A 21,165-nucleotide genomic window follows, 5' to 3' on the forward strand; every position below is an offset into this window, starting at 1 on the left:
GTTCTTGCAAACAGACGAGGCGCTGCAGCCCAGCGGCCGCAGCACCGATGTAAGACTTGTGTAGTTGCATACAATGTTTGACTCCGGATCTGGAAGAGACCAAACACATTAAAAACAGGGAGTTAGAAGGATGTTCCCCTCCTCTCTGCACCCCTACACCACATGCAGCTGATCCATAAGGAATTTAACCATCCCTGCGGGCGATTTCTCAGGCAAGGGAGCTGGGAAAGCAGCAGCTCTCCGGTGATACCCGATGCAGGGGATTACAAACATGCAGATGGGATGCTCCCTGCTAATTGCACACCAATTTGGGAGGGGCAGGATTAGCCCAGCGTAATTTGTGTGGCACAGAGATTTTAGATAACCCCAGGGCTGGATGGGATCTCCGCTGCCTCCCTGGGCAGCACTGTGTTCCCATCAACTGCCTGTCCTGGTAATTGGGTATGATGGGCCAAGGGCTCCAGGAACAGGCAGCTGGGATTTCTGGGATCCTGAGCGTGACAGGAACACACAGGCAGTCGCAGGCAACGCCGGTGCTAATGAACAGCATGATCTCCCAGCAGGGGAAAAGAAATATTCCAGTGACATAAAGATGGGGAGGGCCTCTCTGTCAGGGAATGCAGTGATAGGCCTGGGGTAATGGTTTTAAACTGCCAGAGGGCAGGGCTAGATGGGATACTGGGAAGGAACTCCTCCCTCTGAGAGGGGGGAGGCCCTGGCACAGGTGGCCAGAGAAGCCCCATCCCTGCAGTGTCCGAGGCCGGGCTGGATGGGGTTTGGAGGCTCATTCAGAGCAAGAGGCAGCACTCACATGGATTGGCCAGTGGTTTACCAGTGTGGAGGTACGTAGCTGTAGGTGGGGGTTCCTTGAGCCCTGTACGTTGGCACGGACACGGGATGTGCTCCGATGGCAGTGTGTTGGGGGGTGGTCAACAAGGTTCCTGCAAGGACACGGAGGAACACTTGTCACGGAGCAGAGGAGGTGGCACCCGAGGGTACAGTGGGGCAAGAACAGCACCAGTGCCTCCTTTTTCCTTTTCCCAGATATTATTCTGCCTATCAGACGTGAATCGAAGGTGTTGGACCCACGTGACTGGGATCAGCCAGCACCATTAAGAGAATAAAAACACCTGAAGCTCCAGCAGATTTTCCATGCTACCTTTGGCCCTTAACCTTAAAGCTTTTCCTTGATTTTTCACAATGTTCCTTGTCCCTAAAGACAGCAGCAGAGCTGGCCACAACCTGCTGACATCTACCTGCTGAAAGCACTGGGCTAAACTGGGACAGCAAATCACTGCACAGATCTGAAACAAACTGGAAGGGATGAGGGATGCAAAGGAAGATGAGGAAAAAAGCCAACAGATCTCCAGGGGAAATTAAGATGAACATTTTTTTGGTCTGCAGCTGGCCAACAGAAGAATTTTAGGTCAGAATTTGCACAGTGCCTTCATGGGAAGGGAGAACAAAGCCCTGGACTACGCTGTTCTGGGAGCAACTGGGTGCTCAAACCAAATTCTCAGTTTCTGGGTATCTCTCTACAAATGTTATTAATGAAATTCTAACACATCCCACGTGCGTTAATTACATTTATCCACATCTCAATAGAAGCAACAGTAAATCTCTCAGAGTGGTTCTTGTCACATCCAGGCTGCAATATCTCTGCTTGGAATAGGGATTGTGTCCCATTACAGACTCCTACTTCACAGCTAATGCAGATGCAAAAGGATGAATGATGCATTTCTTGGCATAATTCAATATACAATCCTAAGAATTGTTAAGGAGAAAAATACAGGCTTTGGAAAAAATAAAACCTGCCCCTATCCTTACTTAATGCACTATCAATTAATTGCAGATAGAATCTGCCCATAAAATGTAGAGGAACTGGGATAGATAAACCAAGGTTAATATTCATTTTGTCAAACAAAACCATGACCCATAAGTGTCTTGAAAACAGGAACTTGAGAGAAATACAACTACTTGAGGATGGACCAACCTGGTTATTCCTTCACTTAAGGAACAGACAGAGGAAAGAATAATATATTTAAGGATACAGAATAATATATCTAAGGACGCAGGAGTGAGCCAAACCAAAGGTCTCCTCTGCTGAGTCAGATCAGGATTTTGGGGCAAATTACTGGGTTTTTCCCTGCAAAGGGGCAGTAACCAGCATACAAAACCAGCAGGTGAACGGTGTATAAAGGCTGAGGCAGCACGCTGGATGAGCAGAGAACTCTTTGTGCAGGACTCGGAGCACGGGAAGGGTTCCCTCCTTACCTGCTGACATCGCCATGGTGGTGCCAGCGACCATGCCCATGGCCACGCCGTTGGTGCGGGGCGCGGCCACCGGGGCCGGGTAGATGGCCGAGGGGATGCTGTTGGGCTGCACCACCGTGGTGTGGTGGATGACGTGAGGCTGGGCCGCGTACACGGGCTGGGTGTAATAAGCTCCCTGTTGGAGAAGGGAAAACAAAAAATCCCACCATCACTCCAGGCTCTTTTCCAACCTAACGATTCCTCGGTTCTGTCATTCAAGCACTGCCGAAGGGCTGGTGCTGCCCTTGGACAGCTCCTGTGCCTGGAGACCTGGACCTGTGGATACGTGGAATGGATGAGGAGGGAACCAGCAGTCGAAGAGTCAATCCACCCAGGACAAACCATGCTGCCTTCATCCTTTGGTGGGATGAAACAGGGCCTGGACACAAATGGCTGCTGGTGTACAAAAGGAACAAGAGATGGAAGAAAAGGACAAGCCATGGGTCTCGGATGATCCCAAGGTGCTTGGGACCGGGAATTGTGTCATCTTCTTCTTTCCAATGGGGCACCAAAATCCAGGCTGCCAAGACTCACAGGGTTTTGAAATAAAGGGAGAAGGTTGCATGGGAATAAAAGGAGCCAACAGAAAAAGCTTCACGTGCAAAGTAATGAAGGGCCTGAAATGAGGAGATGCATGAGGGAGAGAACTGCTGTCCCCAGGCAGCAACACTGTCAGGACCTGCAAACCAGGGATGGAAGGAAAGAAAACAAGGATTTCAATCAGCAAAAGGGAGATTTTACTGTGTGTTAGTAAAAGCTGTCAAAGAACCTCTGAAGGTCTGGATTAAGGCAAGAAGGAGGTGCAAAGCAGCTACTCCACCACTTCTTTCTTTCAGGAGCTACAAAGGTTGACAGGACAAATGGCAGATGCTGTGGCTGGGATTGGAGGAGAACCAGCGTGCAGGGGCGGGTTTGGACCCCAATGGCTTATGCAGTTCCAGGAGAGGCACTGGAAGGTGAGATTATGCAATGCAAGGTGACAGTGGATCAGCGAGATGCTCCAGTCTCAGCAAGGCACGGGGAAATCACTCCATGAGACTGCAGCTGCTGGAAAAGTTGGTTATTCAACATAAAGGAGAAGAAAAGGGAAGGGAAGTTGTAGGGCCACATTGCTCTGAGAAGCTCTGGATTTTCCGTGGGAAGGGATATCAAGGTGTTACCAGCACCTCCATCACACCAAGATGGCTCAGCCCTGAGTGCAAGGACAGAGCCCTGCAGGAAGCTCTGGTGACAGGAGGTGGCACCTACCTGGGTGTACAGGTTCTGCTGTGGGTAGGCACTTCTGATGGGGTACATCGCGGTTTGGTACGGATTTGGAGACGGCGAGTAGGGAGGAGGGGCGTTGTTACTCTGGGTCGGTGGCACCTTGTAGGGGGTCCCCGCAGTGTACCCTGAGAGAGACAAGAGGGATCCCAGTCAGGGGCTGGAATGGCTGCTGAGGAACGGTGGCCAGGGCTGGCAGGAGGGCTGGGAGAAAATGGGCCCCAAAGACTGTGTGGGATGGAGAGGAGAAGTCAAGGCTCAGCCCAGCCAGAACACTCCAATATATTTAACTTAGGTCCTCCCACCACCAGTGTTCAGCAATTAAAGAAGGCCAAGATTTCAAGTCTAATATCCTCCATCTCCTCCAAGCACTGAAACAGCACGAAGAACACATGGAGCATTTAGGAACTCCCAAACAGCATCTCACCACTTCCTGATTACTGCAGGTTGGAAGAATAGGTGTTAATTAACAAGGGGAATAGCTGTGACCCTTTTCCTCACTCACATTAGCAGGAGAGCAACCGTCTTTAACTGAGAGGTGGAAAAGGTTTGAAATACTGATCAGTGCAGAAGTGGAGCCTCCTCCATCAGGACTCCTCCAGGAACCCAACGTCACCCACAGACCAACCAACCTCCTGTTTTTCCATCTAATGGATTTTTTTCTCTATTCTGAGCTTGTTTTTTCAAACAAAGACCTGGGAGGCTGCCAGTTCTCATCATCACACTTCATTTCTGAAGGGTGTCTAGAGGTGTGGACCTGCTCAAGCCTGTGTGGTTTCACCACTTTGAATACCAAGATTTGTAGTGGTTTCCCGACTGATGAATCAAGGACAATTTATCTCCTGTACTAAAAAGGTATTAAACATAATAGCCCAGGCAGATGTAATCTGCTGTGTTTATAAACTGGGGAAAAAACAGAACAACCTGCAGGTAAAACAATGTGAAATCAAGGTTTAGTGACACAAGATGATGGAGGCTCCTCTCTGTCTGGCAGCTAATTTTAAAACCTAATTATGACTAACACCTTATTAGGATTAGGCTGGCGTGGCCCGTGCTGCTGCCGCTTTGTGGTTCAGCAGCAGCGAGCCCTTCAGCTCTAGCATCTATTAAAATTGCTGATTAAATCCCTCATGTCACTCGAGAAATCTCAGCCTTATTGATCCTGCAGCTCACAAGTGCCCTGGATTGCACAGAAATGTCTTCCTATAAAAGGCTGGCTGGGGGGAAAAAGAGCTCAGTGGGGAATTTTGTGTTGCCATCTCTGTTTCCAGGGTTCACCACGAGCACGATTCCTCAGCTGGATAAGGAACTGACTGGACAACCACGTCCAGATTCTGCCCCTGTGCCCTGCTCAGGTGAGACCCCACCTGCAGCACTGCTTCCAGCCCTGGGGCCAACAGCAGAAGGATGTGGAGCTGCTGGAGCCAGTCCAGAGGAGGCCCCGGAGATGCTCCGAGGGCTGGACCATGCCCGGTGTTCAGCCCCTATCCCAAGGAATGGTAGGGACATCCCTTTTCCAAGAGAAAGTCTCCCAAAGGCTTGTTAAATATTTATTTTTAATAACTCTTTTCATTAAAAAAATTATATTTCTTCTTCTCACCTTGCTGTGTAATTGATTTAATTTAGCAGGAAAAGGAGTCTGGAGTAGCTGGAAGGTGAGGAACACTGACCCACGCCACTCATGCCCCAGATTTAGCAGGGAACAGTCAGGCAGGGGCCAGAGGACACCCCACATACCAGGGAAAGCATCCCAGGGTTTATCAGGGAGCTTATCAGCCCTCCTGGAGGCATTACTTAGCCTCTTCAGGGATGAGATGACAAGGCTCCACTGGAAAAGCCTGTTTGACTGCGATCCCTAAACAGCACCTCCTCCCCCTGCTCCTGCTCAGCCAGGCTGGGTTAAAAGGGGGGAGTTTCAACCGTGTTCCTTGAAAATCAGGCTTTATTTTGGAATTCTTTCAGTTTTAAGGGAATAGGGAATAATCTCCCTTTGGAGATGAACACCTGTGAACCATGCCAGGTTGCTCCCAGCAACCAAACACTTAGCTAAGAGAGAGGTTTCACCTTCTCTACTGGAATTCCTCCTCTGCAGGAGCAGCAGGAGGGTCAGTACTCCCCTTTTCATGATCCTTCATGGTTTTAATCCATCAAAGCCAGGTTGGATGGGGCTTGGAGCAACCTGGTCTAGTGCAAGGGGCCCATAGGGGTTAGAACAAGATGGTCTTTAAGTCCCTCCCAACCCAAACCTCCCAGTCCACAAATCAACCTCCAGCAGGGGAGGCAAACGGGCACAAACCAACCCAGTAAAACCCCAGAGGAAAAGGTTTATTTACTGAATGCTGCAGAAGAAGCCTGGTAGGTTCTGTTCTCGGTGCCAGTGTCCACTGGGAGGTGGAAGGTGCCCTCGGTGGCACAGGACGAGGAGGTCTGGGGCCAGGCCTGTTTCATCAGAAGTGTGGCTTGAATGGAACAGAGAAGAGGTGTCACACAGAGAAATGACAGACAACTTCCTGCATTTATGTCACATTGGAAGCACCTTGCTAATCTCTTCCCCCCAAGTTCCTACCCCTGGGGTGCCAAGCCCCATGGAAGGGACTTCACACCTTGGTCGGGGCTTGGAAATCTTCCTGCAGCCCCAAGGCTGAGCAGAGATGTTCCACACCCTCCACATCTGCTCAGACCCTGAATTAACCCTCTCTGAAGGTACAGCTGTAAATCTGGAATGTCACAGGGATGGAAGTTGGGAATGAGGGACTGAGGAGGCTGAGGAGGAATTGGCAGTGGAGACACAGCCCACAGCAGCACAACACATCCTAGTGGATGGAAATCCACTTCCCAGAGAGTGCAGGGAAGCACTGCTGCAGGTCTGAGGTCCACCAAACCCTCCTGAGACTCTCCTGGAGTGAAGCAGGAATGGGGAGCATGGAGGACACCCAGCAGTGCTGCTTTACTGGCCATCATCAGCTGGGGGAGATATTCCTGGGTGTGACATCTACCTGGATGCTGCTCCACTGCTGGAGATGTGGAAACCTGCTCCTCCCTCCTCCTCCTTCAAACATAAAACCAGGAGTTTTGTGGCAAATGAGAGATTCGAGCCCAATTTCTCCTCCACTCAGTCCCTGATCATTTCCTGCTCCAAGTCTCTGCCCTCTCCCAAAGGTTTGGGAGTTATTAAGGATTTCCAGGCTGCCTTGCTTTATTTTCCATGGTAGGCTGCACTCAGGAACATCACACTGGAGAGCAGCTCCCAGCGCTGTGACAGAAACTCCTTCGCTTACGCTTTTATTCAGAATCAGATTCATTTTTGCCTCTGCATTTCACAGAGGTTTTAATCTGCGAGACTGATGAGACAATTCATTCCAATGTTACACAAAGCCTTCCTCTATGGTTTTCCCTCTCCACATTAAACCTGCCACAAAATCAAGGCAATTTGGGTTGGAGATGGCTGGGAGACTGCCACAGCTCTGCATGTTCTTTATGAAATCATGGATCCTCGGAGAATCCATCACCTAAAACTACACAAAACATGGATCAAGGTGGCTTCCAGGACCATTAATACCCCCTGGTCCTTTGCAATAATTCCCAGGGATCACAATCCAGCCATGACTATCTCATATCATTTAAGGGCTACCCCCAACCTTGTGCATTTGGGTTATCCTCTCGCCAAAAAATAAATTAAATTAAAAGCTTTTACTCACTACCAGCTTAATCCCTGGCAAAGCAAGGGGTGGGAACTGAGCAAACAGTGTGAGCTGCGGGTCTCTGCAGTGCTGGGACCGCTCTGTTTTCCTGACAGGACCTATAGTCAATGTGGGAATGTTCAGGACATATTTTAAGTGGAAAAGACAAAAATATGAACCCTTCCAACCCAAACCATTGTGGGATTTCTTGCTTCCCTCTGACAACCTCATTTGTGATGGATACAACCTCCAGCCCTGAACAAAGTTTGCAACAAACTAAATTCCCCAGGCAATCCTGTGCCTGAGTGCCTCAAAACGAGGGGAGCACTTATCCCTGGAAAGACTTGAGAGGCACTACAGGATATTCACCCCTCCAGAGCCCAAGATACCCCTTCGGGGACCCAGTGGTGTCCCCAAAGAGTCAGTGGGCCCCTCTAGAGGATGGCTCAGAGCACTGCTGATGCTCCAACCTCCTGCAAAGCAGCGTTTCCTGCAGGCAGGATCCAGAAGCAGGAATGGGGATCAGAGCCTCGGTCCTGTCCCACGACAGTGCCACACAGATCCCTGATTTCTGAGGCTGATTTCAGTTCTGCTCTGTACGGGCACTACTGCAAAGCCATTACTTCTGCCCTGCATTATTAATAAACACAGCTCCAGCCTCAGCCAGCCTCCACGAGCAAAGTGTGTGTCCTACTTTCAGGAAAATAAAAAGGGAGGCTTTAATGAAGGAAGTTAAAACAAAACAACCACGAGGAAGGCAGAATGCCTGGGAGGGAACACGCACCAGGCTTAATGAAGACATACATAATTTTATTTTTTTAAATTGTGTCTCTGCAGCAGAGTGATTTTAGATGCTCATTTTTGCATACTGAAAAGGGATTTTTTTTTTTTTTAAAGAACAGTGTCCTAAAAAACCAGGCTTATTGCAAGCCTGATTTTGCAATGCTGGTGGTTTTGCCTTGTGTCTCTCCCTCTAAAAACTGTGGAAAAATGCAGCAGGAAAATCACACAAGGCAAGAACTTGAATTGGAATGGAAAGGAATTCATAGAATCACGGAACATCCTGAGTTGGGAGGGACCAACAAGGATCATCCAGTCCAACTCATGCCCTTGCTTGTAGCGATAACCTGTGGAATAATTTAACACCTTTTGAGCTCAAACAACAGCAGATATCCACTAGAAACCTGGCACTGGGAGAGGGAGAAATCAAGACTGGCTCCAGTTACCATTTCCCTTCCTCACTGGTGGTGCTGGACCAAGGGGACTCCAGATTTCTCCAAGCTCCTCTCCTTGATTCCTTACCCATTTCTGATGCTGCTACAAAGTTTAGGTCACTACACTACTAAATTTACCATGTGGATCACAGGATTTTGGGAACCATGAGGTCAAAAGAGCATGAGTTTTGCTGATTTGCAGCTGGGTGTCAGGGAGTGTTTGGAGAACAGCAGGGACAAAAGCAGGTGGCATTTGAAAACTGGACTTATCTTCACTTAGGGGTTGATCTCCTGCCAAGACTTTGCATGGAATCCCAAAACAGTTCATGAGGTTTGGGGCAAGAGACACCTAAGGAGCACCTTCAGGGTGGAGCAGAGAGGATGATCAAGCTGGGACAAAACAGTTCTGTTCAAGACCTCGCTTGCAGTTACATCCCACAAATCCAGAAGCCACAAGCAAGGGATGCTCTTCCCACCCTTTCCAACCTCTATTCCAAGCAGTATTGAGGGGCACGTTTGCCTGGTTAATTGCCACATGGACAATCACATGAACCCTTGGTTTGTGATTGCTTTTTAGTGAGCTGGAGGGATTTCTGCCAGCAGGTACCCCCCCCTTCCCAGCCTGGGAGGTGTGGAACAGGACTTGTCCATGGATGAGATGCTCAGGAGCAGTAATTCTGCTGGGAACACGCAGCATCTCTTTCTTTTTTAGACTCAATGTCTAAAATCCCTTAAAAACATACTTAGAATTAGTCTGCTGTTTCACAAGTCCGAGATTTTAACCCCCAGGCCGATTCCCAGTGTGTTTGAAGGAGACCAGGAGCACGTTCCTCTCCAGGTTGCTTCCAGCCTCCTGTGTGACAGCAGCTCCTTCAGTCTGAGGAACCACTCTCCGTACTGATGCAGGTTTTAACTCGGCCACTGAACCACAGGATTAGTTCAGCCCAATTCCATTTAACACAGTTGAGGATGCTGTCACTCTGTCCCATGTCCCCACTGCTGGGAGATTTTATAGTACCTCTTTGCTATCAGTTATCTCACAAAGGCTCTTATTTTTTTCCTCCTGGAAGTCTGTTTTCCATTGAGAAGGGACCACTGGGTGTGGTGCTGGGAGGTCCTGAGCAGCAGAGCCTGCTCCTGCTTCCCAGAGTAGTTAAAATGGTTTGATATCCTGTTGTGATATTAAATTGTATTGATTTCAAGAGCTGCAAAATTGTTTATAACAGAACCACAGACTGGCTTGGGTGGGAAGGGACCTTAATGACAACCCAGTTCCAACCCCGTGCCTTGGGCAGAGACACCTTTACCTGGACCAGGTCTCTCCAACTTGGCCTCAAGATTTATGGGAAACTCTATAAAAGGTTCAGCATTTTAATCCCAATTTTAATTTCTGAATCTTAATCTTCATCATTTCCTCACTAGTTTAGTGCTTAGCTGTTTTACCCACTGCAAGGCTTTTGCTCTCCATGCAAAATAACCTGTCAGCTCTCTGGACATCAGGAGATTTCCAAGGTGGAAATTATTAAAAGCATTTTTTAAGGATGAGAAACAGAGGAATGAAATTTAAATGTCAAGTGGCCGTGGCAGCTCTCTGGCTTGAGCATTAAGCTGTGCAACAAAGAGATCTGGCAAGGGGGGACAAAAATGATCAGAGGATTTTTTTGGGGAAAGCAAGTCAGGAAAGATTAGGATTGCACTTGAGAAGGGAGCATTGGGAATGAACAAAAGGCTGACTGGCACAAAGGAAGACTGACCACATCATGCAAGTCTAAAGCAACAGACAATAATTGGCATGGCTTTAAAATAATAATAATAATAATAATAATAATAATAATAATAATAATAATAATAATAATAGTAATAGTAATAATCAGCAACTCGAGCCTTAATGAATCTGCAGAGCTGCCTTCTGCAAAGGACTGCAGTGATAAAATAGAGCAGAAATCAAAGCATTTTTCATGAGAGGACCCCACAGCCATGGGGACAAAGGCAGGGAACAACCAATGTCTTGGAAAAGCTGCTGACTAACAAGGTTTGGGGGGATTATTGCACGTGGAACAATCATGAGGAAGCTTCTGAAGGCTGTTTTCAGTGAGGGGAGACCAAGGCAGATGGAGAGCTTGGCTCCCATTGAGTGTCCCTTCTGCTGGGTGGAGGGGACAGGCTGGAACGATGGGGCTCCAGAAGGGATGTCCAAGGGTTTGCTGCTGCCTGCCTGGGAGAACCCCAGTTTTCAGGGTTATCCCTGTGTTTCCTTGTTCTCTCCTGCTTTTCTCAACTGTTCAGGTTGGAAGGGACCTTAAGGGGACTCGTCTCCCTGCTGTGGCCAGGGACACCTTCCACTATCCCAGGTTGCTCCAAGCCCATCCAACCTGGCCTTGAACACCTCTTTCTGACGGCTGCTTCAGTTTGTTTTCTACTGGAACCTCCACCCTCCCAAGGACGGTGTCTAAGATGTACAAGAAGCAATACAGACCCCCCCAAAAATCCCTATCCTGCAGTGATTTGGGGTTTCCTCCCACTTGGGTGCTCCCCTGGCCATCTGCCCACTCAGTGGAAGAGCCTGCACGACTGGGGACAAGTGACATTTTATAAAATCCAGGCCAAAATGCTGGAATGCTGCAGTATTTACATTCCTGGCTGAGCAGGGAGGACATTGCCAGCCTCTGGCAGGACAAGCTACTAATAAATTTATGGGCTTTTTCTTATTCTGTGGAGTTGTTTTCATTTAATTCCTCCCATGTTTTCTCCTTCAGGGGAATTTCAGGGTGGCCAGCACACATCCAGGGGAACAAAACTTGTTTTATGTTTCATGTTAAGGCTTTAATGGGAAGAAACACAGCTAAAGACCTTATCAAAAGCACATAAACCCAAACCAAACACAACAGATCCCTTCCAGAATCATCCACAATAAACAGTTTTACGGAATATGTGTAAACTGTGATGTGGAGAAGACAAAACCAAAAGATTTTGGCAACAAATCCCTCATTCCTGTTTCATCAGCCTTGGAAAGCGCCTGAGCCTGGGGATCCACTGATTTTATGACAACTGGGAGACTGAAAACTTGGCAATTAAAGGGAGAGAGGGTTTAGCAAGACTGGCACAAAGTCCAGCTTTGTGTTCCTTATGCAAGCAGCTCTTCCTGCTGCACGCTCAAAGACGGCTTCATTAGCAAGTTTTAAAATCCTGTGGCTCCTCTGAGGCAAAACCATTCAGAATAAACATCCCAAGCAACCAGAAGTCGAATGGAAGGGTGAGATACTATTTTTCATCTCCAGCATGTGCTTGGAAATGGATGAGCAAGGAACGTTTTCAGGCCTTTTTCAGGATTTTTACCTGGGGCGTAGCCGGGGCTGCTGGTTGGATACATGTTGGGATTGTAGGCTGGGGCAGCGGTGGGATAGCCTGTTGGATAACCTGGAATGAGAGAAAAACAGGAATTAGGGTTTTATCAACCAAATGGCACCCCTGGAAAGAAATAAACAACCTGTGTGAGCACAGAAGCCACCGAGGGAAAATACAGGTGGATTCTCCAGGAATAGGAAGGACCATGAAGGTGCTCCACAGACTTACATGTGACATCACCAGTATTTCACCTTTATTCCTGTAGGAAACAAGGATCAGAATGCAGAATGCAGGAATTCTCCTGTGCTTTGGAGAGAGCTGCTGGGAAAATCCATACTCTGACCATGGAATTCAGGTACAAAACCCCACCAGTACAGCGATATCGGAAAGGTTTTCCCAGGCTGCATGGCAGCACTTTAGAGAGCTCAGCACTTCCATTAAGCAGAGTTTCGTGCTGAAGGGAAGGCAGGGATCCTGCAGGAAAACATGCCAGCCCTGTATTCACCCATGACTGCACAAGTGCCATTCCCAGGAGGCACCCAATTACCTGCCAGGCCACCTGGAAGGAACACGCTCGGACCCTTTGGAGCCACGCAGGGTTTAATGGGCACTTTGGGGAAGGCTGCAGAGCATCTTCAGTTTCCACCAGCCTCACTTGGAGTGGTCAGAGGGAGTTCAGGGGAATCGTGTGATGGAAGTGGGGGGCTGGAAATCATGGCACACCCCAGAGCCTGTGTGCACCCACACAGTGCAGGTGTCCAGCATCCAACTCCTACTTCATTGGAAATCTCTCTCCTCCATGGAGAGCACAGACACAACCTCTGCACCTCGGTCTGCTCCTTTTCCACAGAATCACACAATCTCCTGAGCAGGAAGGGCCCCACAGGGATCATCCAGTCCAGCCCCTGGCCCTGCACAGACACCCCAACAATCCCACCCTGGGCATCCCTGGCAGCGCTGTCCAAACGCTCCTGGAGCTCTGGCAGCCTCGGGGCCGTGCCCATTCCCTGGGGAGCCTGGGCAGTGCCCAGCACCCTCTGCGGGAAGAACCTTTCCCTGATACCCAACCTAAACCTCCCCTGGCACAGCTCCAGATGTTCCCTCAGGTCCTATCACTGGTCACCACTTTGCTTTTCATTTCCTTCAATTTCTTGGAAGTTTTCCCTCCTGAAAAGAGTAACACCCGAGTAACTCCATCCTCCTCAGGTGCTGCTGAGTAAATCACCCCGGCAGAGTGAACGGAACACGTTAATCCTGCTTTGCTGGTGGAGAATTTGGCTTTGCTGTGCGTCACTGCCCGGTTTATCTGTGCGTCCCCTTGGCCCTCATCCCAGAGCAGAGCCAATGGAATGACCCTTGGAGAGTGTTTCCATGCCAAGCCCCACTGATACTGGCTGCTGGCTGCCAGCAAAGGCTGGAAGGAGGTAATTAGCAGTGGATTTACACCCACCTTTTAAAATAGTTTATTTCATTAAATAAAAGCGAGCGTGGGTCGGTTCTCCCCCCGCTGAGCACCCAAAGAGCCACAGCACAGTCCCCCCTCCCATGCCCCAAATCCCACTGCTCTCAAACCCTGGCACCACTGACTTCTGTGGCAAAATGTTGAGGTTCACTTGAATAAATCTAATTCAACAATCATGACCACTGTACTGGAATAAATGACTGGATGTTCTACCCTCTCATTTTCATCAGTGATATATTTGGCTTCTAAATCAGGTTAATTAAAAATTGCTGTAGTTAATGTTGGATAAGCAGCAGTTTAACAGATTTTTTTTTTTTTTCCAGGCTACATGGAACTCTGTTGCCATCGTACCCAGGAATATCTAAAGCCTTTCAGCAATCAAGAAGCTCCTTAGAAAGTTATTTGCAGATCCAGTGATTGCAAGCAGAGCATTAATGATGAGGATCTTAAATCAGAAATATCCCGTCTCTCCACTTCATTAGAAGATAACCATGTCTTTTCCAGGACATTCACTGCTCCACACTTTTCCCATTTCCTCCTGACAATCTGGCCAGGGCTGTTAAGCCAACTCCAGCTCACTTCTTGAAGCATATTTTCCCTAAAATTCTCCCACCTGTGTTTCTCCATGGGGTTTTACCATCTTGGCACCTGGTTTGGTAGAATCCCAGACTGGTCGGGATAGGAATGGACCTCAAAGATCATCCTAATTCCACCCCCCTGCCACGGGCACAGATGATGTTGGCTGTGTGTGTGCCACGGTGTTGGGAAGTCCCTTGCTCATTCCCGAAGGATTAGGATCTAGATGACAGTCTCTTGGGGCTCCAGGAAGTTCTTCTCATCTCTGCTGCTGGAAAATCCCCCCAGATAAGCCCTGAGTCCCACAAACTGCTGCAGTCTTTAGTAATAATCCTTAATTAACAGTCCTTAGTCACCAGCCATGAGAAACACAGTCCTGTGCGGTCACAAATGTTTCACCTGTGCCCTCTGAGGTGCCACCAGCACTCACCCACTGTCAAATTCAGGAAAAAAGCCCTCCTTTACTCAGACCGAACTTTGCACCATTGGGGTTATACGTTAAAAAAGGGCCTGAAATAAATCAAACCACAGGAAAAGTGTGGCTTTGGGTAAGATTTTCCGTCCAGACGAATATTGAAGGGTTTATTTCAGGCAGATGGAGGCAACTGTGTATTTATAGAATCACAGAGTTGTTTCACTTGGAAAAGACCTTTAGGACCATCAGGTCTAACCGCTGCCCAGCACTGCCAAGGCCACCACTAACCCATGCCCCAAGTGCCACATCCACACCTATTTTAAAACCCTCCAGGGTTGGGGACTCAATCAGTCTTTCTCCTTTTTTAGGGGTTTAGTTTCTGCTTGGCAGGACTCTTCCTTACCCTGGTATCTTTTGTTGTTCTGAAGGTAAGTTACGGCTGGTTTTGGAATCATTTCGGCTCAAATAAATACGATTTCTATCAAGGAAGCTTTAATAGCTTTGGATGCAAAAAGAAGCCCTGCTCTGCACTATCTTCCACTCTGATCTCATAAACTTTGATAAGTGCTGACCTCCAGCAAGAAAACTTGTCCTTTCTATTTTAAGGGGAAGCAGAGATGGGAAAGGTACAGGAAAATTCATGTGGTTTGCTCCTTTTTTTGGACATAGTGAAAAATAAGAAAGTAGCAGAATCTGGGGCAATTTGTGCCAGGAGAAACATGCCTGGAAATTCCCAGCATTCAAAATCAGCAGGTTCAAAAATACATGAGACATTTTTCATTTAGCAGGGCCTGTTGTGATTGGACAAAGGGAAAGGTTTCAAACTGAAGGAGGCTTGATTTAGATTAGGTGTGAGGAAGACATTTTGTACAATGAGGGTGATAAAACACTGGCACAGGGTGCCCAGAGAAGCTGCGGCTGCCCCTGGATGCCTGGAAGTGTCCAAGGCCAGGTTGGACTCTGGGGCTTGGAGCAGCCTGGGAGAGTGGAAGGTGTCCCTGCATGTGGCAGGGGATGGCACTGGATGGGCTTTTAAAGGTCTCTCTCTTCTGACTCAAACTACTCCAAAATCCTATAATTTTTATATCTTACTGGTTTTGAACCTCTAGGATATTTTTGTTGGCTCTTTTTCATCCCCAAATAATCCCAAATCAGCTCCCACATGGAAGCAAAAGCTGTGGTCGTCCATGACGGTCCCCATGTCTCACATTCCCTTGGGTACAAGACAAAGCCTGGATCCAACAACCAGGAATGAGCTCAGCAAAGGTGGCAGCACCAAAGCATCTGGCATCCTGCTCTGATTTTCCCCCTGGAAAACCTAAGAGAGCTCCTGTAAATCGCTGTTCCTCCTGCTGACATTGCTCCCCTCCTGCTGACACTGCTCCCCTCCTGCCACGTCTGTCCTGCCTCATCACCTTGAATGAAAAATAACAGCAAGAGGCTCAAACCCACTTGACATGAAAATGTCAGGAACAGAAAGAAAATATCCTTTACTTTCTATGGATCTGCACATGACAGGACTCTGTCTCTGCTGGGGCTTGGGGCTTTGCTGTGGTGCAGAAGGAAAGAAAATGAGATGAAAAATATTGAACAAAATTTATTCGATTCCTCAGAATATCCAAAGATACTTTGTGGCTTATTTTAATTTAATATCATCTCCACAATCAATAGGAGTAAGAAAGGCAGTGTTCATTTAATCTCCTCCCCAAGGAAAACACGCAGCACTCCAGCTCTGGGAAGCACTGACTGAGCTGCTTTAAAAGTCACCACACAATAACCGTGCAAAGCGAAAAGCACATGGGGCTGCATAAGTAGGTATTTTAAAGCCACCTTTAATTTTACATGCATTTTAAATGTTTCTGCATCAAAATCATCTAATAACACCCAGGCAATGACAATCCACAAGTGCTCAGGCTCTGAAGCACTTGGTTCTCTCGAAATCCTTGAAAGAGAGTTTGCTTCTCCGTGGCTACAGGGCCCATGCTTTGGTCCATGTCTCAGCCTCCCACCCACTGGGAATTGTCACTTACAACACTCAATTCCAGCATGTGCCATTTCACTTTTTCAAGAGTAGTTTCATTGACCATTATCTGATCCAGGCCTTAATTGCTACAAGCAGCCGACATTAATTTGCAAGACAAAATATTCTCCTTCATTCTTTTTTCTTAACGAGTCTCAAGCAGTGCAGACTCCTGAAAGTGGCCGTGTCACAAGGATTTTTACAGGGACAAATGATAAAGTCCCTTATCTAAGGGTAGGACAAAGCACTATAAAACCACACTTCAACTCCTTGAACCGCCAAGGACTCCAGCTCCACACTTGCTGCAATTGAGAGCTCATTAACCACCAACACTCCCTGGAAGGAAAAGCCAGGCAGCCACACAAAATGTCCCTCTTGTGGCATTCATCGCTCCAAGGTGGATAAATACAAGAGATTATTTGGCCCCCCCCCAAAAAGAAGGACATTTATTAAAAGGAGGGGCTGGAGCGTGTCCAGGGAAGGGAACGGGGCTGGGAAGAGGCTGGAGCCCCAGGAGAGGCTGAGGGAGCTGGGAAAGGGGCTCAGCCTGGAGCAAAGGAGGCTCAGGGGGGACCTTGTGGCTCTGCACAAGTCCCTGACAGGAGGGGGCAGCCGGGGGGGTCGGGCTCTGCTCCCAGGGAACAGGGACAGGAGGAGAGGGAACGGCCTCAGGCTGGCCCAGGGGAGGGTTAGATTGGATATTGTGAAAATTCCTTCACTGAAAGGGCTGCCCAGCCCTGGCACAGCTGCCCAGGGCAGAGGTGAGTCCCCACGCCTGAAGCCATGCTGATGTGGTGCTTGGGAACATGGGTCAGTGGTGGCTTTGGCAGTTCTGGGGGAATGGTTGGACTCAATGGTCTTGGAGGGCTTTTCCAACCTGATTCTGTGATTCTGTTTTACCAATTCTCCCTCTAAACCCCATTAACCACTGTCCAGCCCTCTGTTTCTGCTGAGTGACAGCTTTGGAGCTGCAGCAGCCCCAGGAACATTTCTGCTTTACGATCACCTCCTCGGGTCAGCCAGATGGAGCCAAAGCATTTTCCCCTGCAAAACACTTTCATGTTCTATTTTAAGCCCATCTAGCATTTCTCATTCTTTATTGCCCAGCCCTCAGAAACTCTTCAAAAATAGGATTTACAAGCACCTTCTCAGGACAAAAACGTGAGAAACTTCATGCCTTCAAACTACACGCCGCAGTAAATCCATTCCCTTTAGACCGACTGGGAATTTATTCCTGCAGAAAATCACATGTTGGGAAATGAATGTGCAGATTTAGTACTTGAGGAATTACCCCAGAAGTGAGAAATGAGAGAGCAGACACCACGTAGGCTCCCTGGCACAGCTCCACCAAAGCCTCCACCAGCCAGACTCGCAGCAAAGGCTCTTGAACGTTGATTGCTGGGAGCAGTGACACCGGAAAGAATGTGCCTGGCTATGTGATGGAGAGGGGACACAGGGAAAAGGGCTGAGAAGGCCATCTGGGAACTAATTCTGCATCGGAAACCAGCCTCCAGAGATGAAGAGCTCCAGCATTTCCGAAAGGACTCACAGCAGGGGTGTTGTCAAAGCTTGCTCTCCCATGGCATGAGCCAATCTCATTCCAGAAGGATCTTCCCAGCCTGCTTGGCTCCTCACACAGCTGCAGAACTCCAGGCTTAGGCCATGCATCTCCTCCTGCCTTTTGGGGAGCCGTCCCCAGGGAATATCCCTTGGCACATGGGATTTAGGCAGGTGACCTCTGAGCAGCTTCTTACACAGGGCATTGCCAGACCTTCCCTGCTCAGTGGGAACTGTTTAAAACATCTCTGAGTGAATCCTGCTCTGCCAGCTCAGGGCAGGAAAGTCAGGATAACCTTTCCCTTCTTCCCTCATCACACAGATCCATTTGTGTGATGGACACATTTCCATGGCAAGTTCTATCCAAACATCTCCTGAGTCCTCTCCTTGGACAAGCAGCCAGGTAAGTGCACCTGGATGCTGCAGGAGCCCAGGGGCTGGAGCAGGTTTCATTTCACACTGATCATCCCACATAACCACAGCTACCCCATCACTCACTCACTGCCTTGCCATGAAACTATTCCAGCCCACTCATGCTAAATGGATATAAAAATAGAGGAAAAGCTGAAAGCAAGGGTGGGACTGTTCTGAAGAGCAAGTTAATGGATGGTTGAGAATCCAGCATTTCTGAAGGCTCTGAGGGTAATAAATACATTTGTTCCCATGAAAAAATGCCACCCCCTTATTACTGTTTCAAGCCTCATCAGCCCAAGAGCGGAGCAGTCAAATGAATGTGGAATCACCAGACACAGCAACGGCTTTAATAAAAGATTTGCTCTCACATTGGACAACCTCGCTCCTGAAGACCTTTTACAGGTGATTCTTTTTTCACCTGAAGGGTCCTTCCCTTTACATAAACAGCAACCACATCCTGCTCATTACCCAGGGCCATGCAACACCAACCTTCCCAGGCTGCTCCGGGCCCTGGCCAATGCGGCCTTGGCCACTTGCAGGGATCCAGGGGCAGCCACAGCTTCTCTGGGCGCCCTGTGCCAGGCTCTCAGCACCTTCAACGGGAATGATTTCTTCCCAATATCCCATCACTCCAACTTCACATTCCCAGGATTGGGAAGACATTACACAGGGGGAGCAGGCTCCCCAGGAGGGGAGGCAGCTCTGGACTTGCAGAGTGGAGGATGAGGACGAGTGCAGGTCCTCTCTGGTGAGAAGACGTCTGTACCTCTTTGTGTCTCCTTCCTCTCCCTCCCCAGGATCACAGCTTGATCCAGAGGGTGGTGAATTCCATTTGTGTGAAAGCACACACTCCTTAAGGAATTCTCCTTGTGGGTTATCCACATTTTACATGGTAAGCACAACGCTTGGATCCCAAGGACAGGAGCGCCACAGGCATCATGGATAACACAACCATGCTGCTGCAGCCTCACGTACAAACCCAACCACCCCCAAATCCCGACAAAACCCACAGGAATCCGGTGGGAAATATTTTCTTTTGATGACCATTTCCTTTATATTGCACAGACTCCTGAGAAAGCACGGCTGAGAGTGCTGGGAGTGGCAGAGGTGCCTCTGGCATGGCGTGATGGAGAGAAAACCTCCAGTGTCTGGCAGGACGGCTTGGACACGTGGCACTGCCTGTTTGTCTCCATTCCACAGGGTCACAGCGTTGACACAATGGGGTCCTGCCTGCCTGGAGGAGCTTTTCCCAGCTGGAGGTCAAAGACAAGGGGATGGATGGTGGGGCCTCCCTGCCCTGAGGAGCTGCAGAGTCCTGGTTGCTTGGGAATTCAGCTGCAAAAGCAAAGATTTTGCACAGAATTCTGAGCTCTTCCATGGGACTTTGTGGTTGCATGATGCCATACGTCAGCTGGAAGCTCTCTCCTTCATCACGCCAGGAATTAGGAGAATTTACGAGCCCAAAAAGATATTAAGAAAATGACAGAAGCACTGTTTTGGACTCACATTGCCCTGATTTTCTCTTGCTCAGACAAAACTTGCTTTCAGACCGGTTTCTAAGGTTCAATACAGTTGCAAGCTGTTGGACAAAAGAGATCATTCCCATTTCCATTCTCATTTCAATTCCACCTCAGTTTTGCTTCCCACCTACGTCCAAAACAAACCTCCCAGGCCTTACTGCAGCTGTCTGCGTACGGGATGCATTTGGATGAGCAAAACTCATCCTGAAAACTAGGAGCAACTGTCCAAAAATATTAGAGAGATTGTTGATTGCTTAGTGCACACACTATAAATAAACCAGAGTGACAGAACTTGTCAGACTGTCAATCAATATCACTTCTGGGCCAGAGACATGTGTCGTATCCTCTCCTGTGTTCAGACAAGGCTCTGTGGGAAAGAAGTTCTGGAAAAGGTTTAATGTGTGCAATATTGATTCTCCTTGCAATGATTTACTTCGTTCTGTATTTGAAGAATCCAAAGTAGGATATGAACAGCCCCTACTGATAAAATAGAAGGGTTTGTTGCTCCACAGAAAGGGGAAGCCTGAGATAAAGAAGCTCCTTCACAGTTTTTCTTAAATACTCAACTGTGGCTCAACATCCAACAATGTTCCCCAGGGAAATATTTAGCTGGAAAGTCGTAAAATAAATTAAGATGGCAGAAGAGTGCTCAGCTTGAAACAGACCATGTAGTATTAGAATCCCAGGATGGTTTAGGTTGGGAGGGACCTTAAAGCTCATCCAGTTCCACCCCCACCAAGGGCAGGGACACCTTCCACTATCCCAGCTTGCTCCAAGCCCTGTCCAGCCTGGCCTTGGACACTCCCAGGAATGCATTATTTTGCTTTTCAATCACGAATTTGCCATTTCCCTGGATTTGTGGAGGGCGAGGAGAGCCTCACCTGGACACTCCTGGTCTGCTCTGACAGAGTTTTTATGGCAGCTCTAGAGGGGTGTGAAGGCCCTTTCTGGAGAAGTTGGGAATGTAAATGCAGGCAGGACTCCACGCTCTCCATGCCCTCAGGTTATAGGTTACAGCAGGGTATTTACAATAACTGCTCAGAAAACAGCCCTTTGTGATGTCCAAAATGCACTTGTTCATCTGGCTAATTTTCAATCCATCCTTTTCAGCTCTGCTCCCAAGCCAGGAGCTAAAAAGAGAATCAGCTCAAGCCCCAGGTTTTTGCTCCAGCTGTAATTCCTGCTCTGTCACAGACAGTGTGGTCCATGCAAAACCTCTGTGCTTCCAGCTAAGGAAAAGCAACTGCTCCAGTCTGCATTCCTGATACCTTCCTAGATCCTGGAACTGGGAATTTGTCCCTTTTTTCTGGGGCAAGTTGGTGTTTGCAACAGCTGGTACAAAATAAATCCTGGAATGGTTTGGGATGGAAGAAGCGATGGCAGAAA

General features: G+C 48.4%; 1 protein-coding gene and 1 long non-coding RNA gene across 5 annotated transcripts in view; one reads left to right on the forward strand and one right to left on the reverse strand.

Moving 5' to 3' along the window:
- Positions 1–21,165, reverse strand: part of FAM168A (family with sequence similarity 168 member A) — a 128,389-nt gene continuing 107,224 nt past the window's right edge. For all 4 annotated transcript variants that reach the window (XM_069026645.1, XM_069026627.1, XM_069026635.1 and 1 more), the window contains 6 exons: positions 11,807–11,887; positions 5,910–6,035; positions 3,562–3,704; positions 2,275–2,449; positions 812–941; positions 1–89 (listed from right to left, as the gene is read on the reverse strand). In XM_069026645.1, the coding sequence (XP_068882746.1) occupies positions 829–941; positions 2,275–2,449; positions 3,562–3,704; positions 5,910–6,035; positions 11,807–11,887 (638 nt within the window). In that variant the 3' untranslated portion in view covers positions 1–89; positions 812–828. The remainder of the gene's footprint in view (positions 90–811; positions 942–2,274; positions 2,450–3,561; positions 3,705–5,909; positions 6,036–11,806; positions 11,888–21,165) is intronic.
- LOC138116867 (uncharacterized) lies at positions 11,599–15,361 on the forward strand. The gene is made up of 4 exons (XR_011154375.1): positions 11,599–11,723; positions 12,081–12,170; positions 13,022–13,239; positions 13,601–15,361. It is a non-coding gene; the product is annotated as an uncharacterized lncRNA (long non-coding RNA).

Source organism: Aphelocoma coerulescens, chromosome 1 (assembly GCF_041296385.1).
Source record: "Aphelocoma coerulescens isolate FSJ_1873_10779 chromosome 1, UR_Acoe_1.0, whole genome shotgun sequence".
Classification (NCBI taxonomy): Eukaryota; Metazoa; Chordata; class Aves; order Passeriformes; family Corvidae; genus Aphelocoma; species Aphelocoma coerulescens.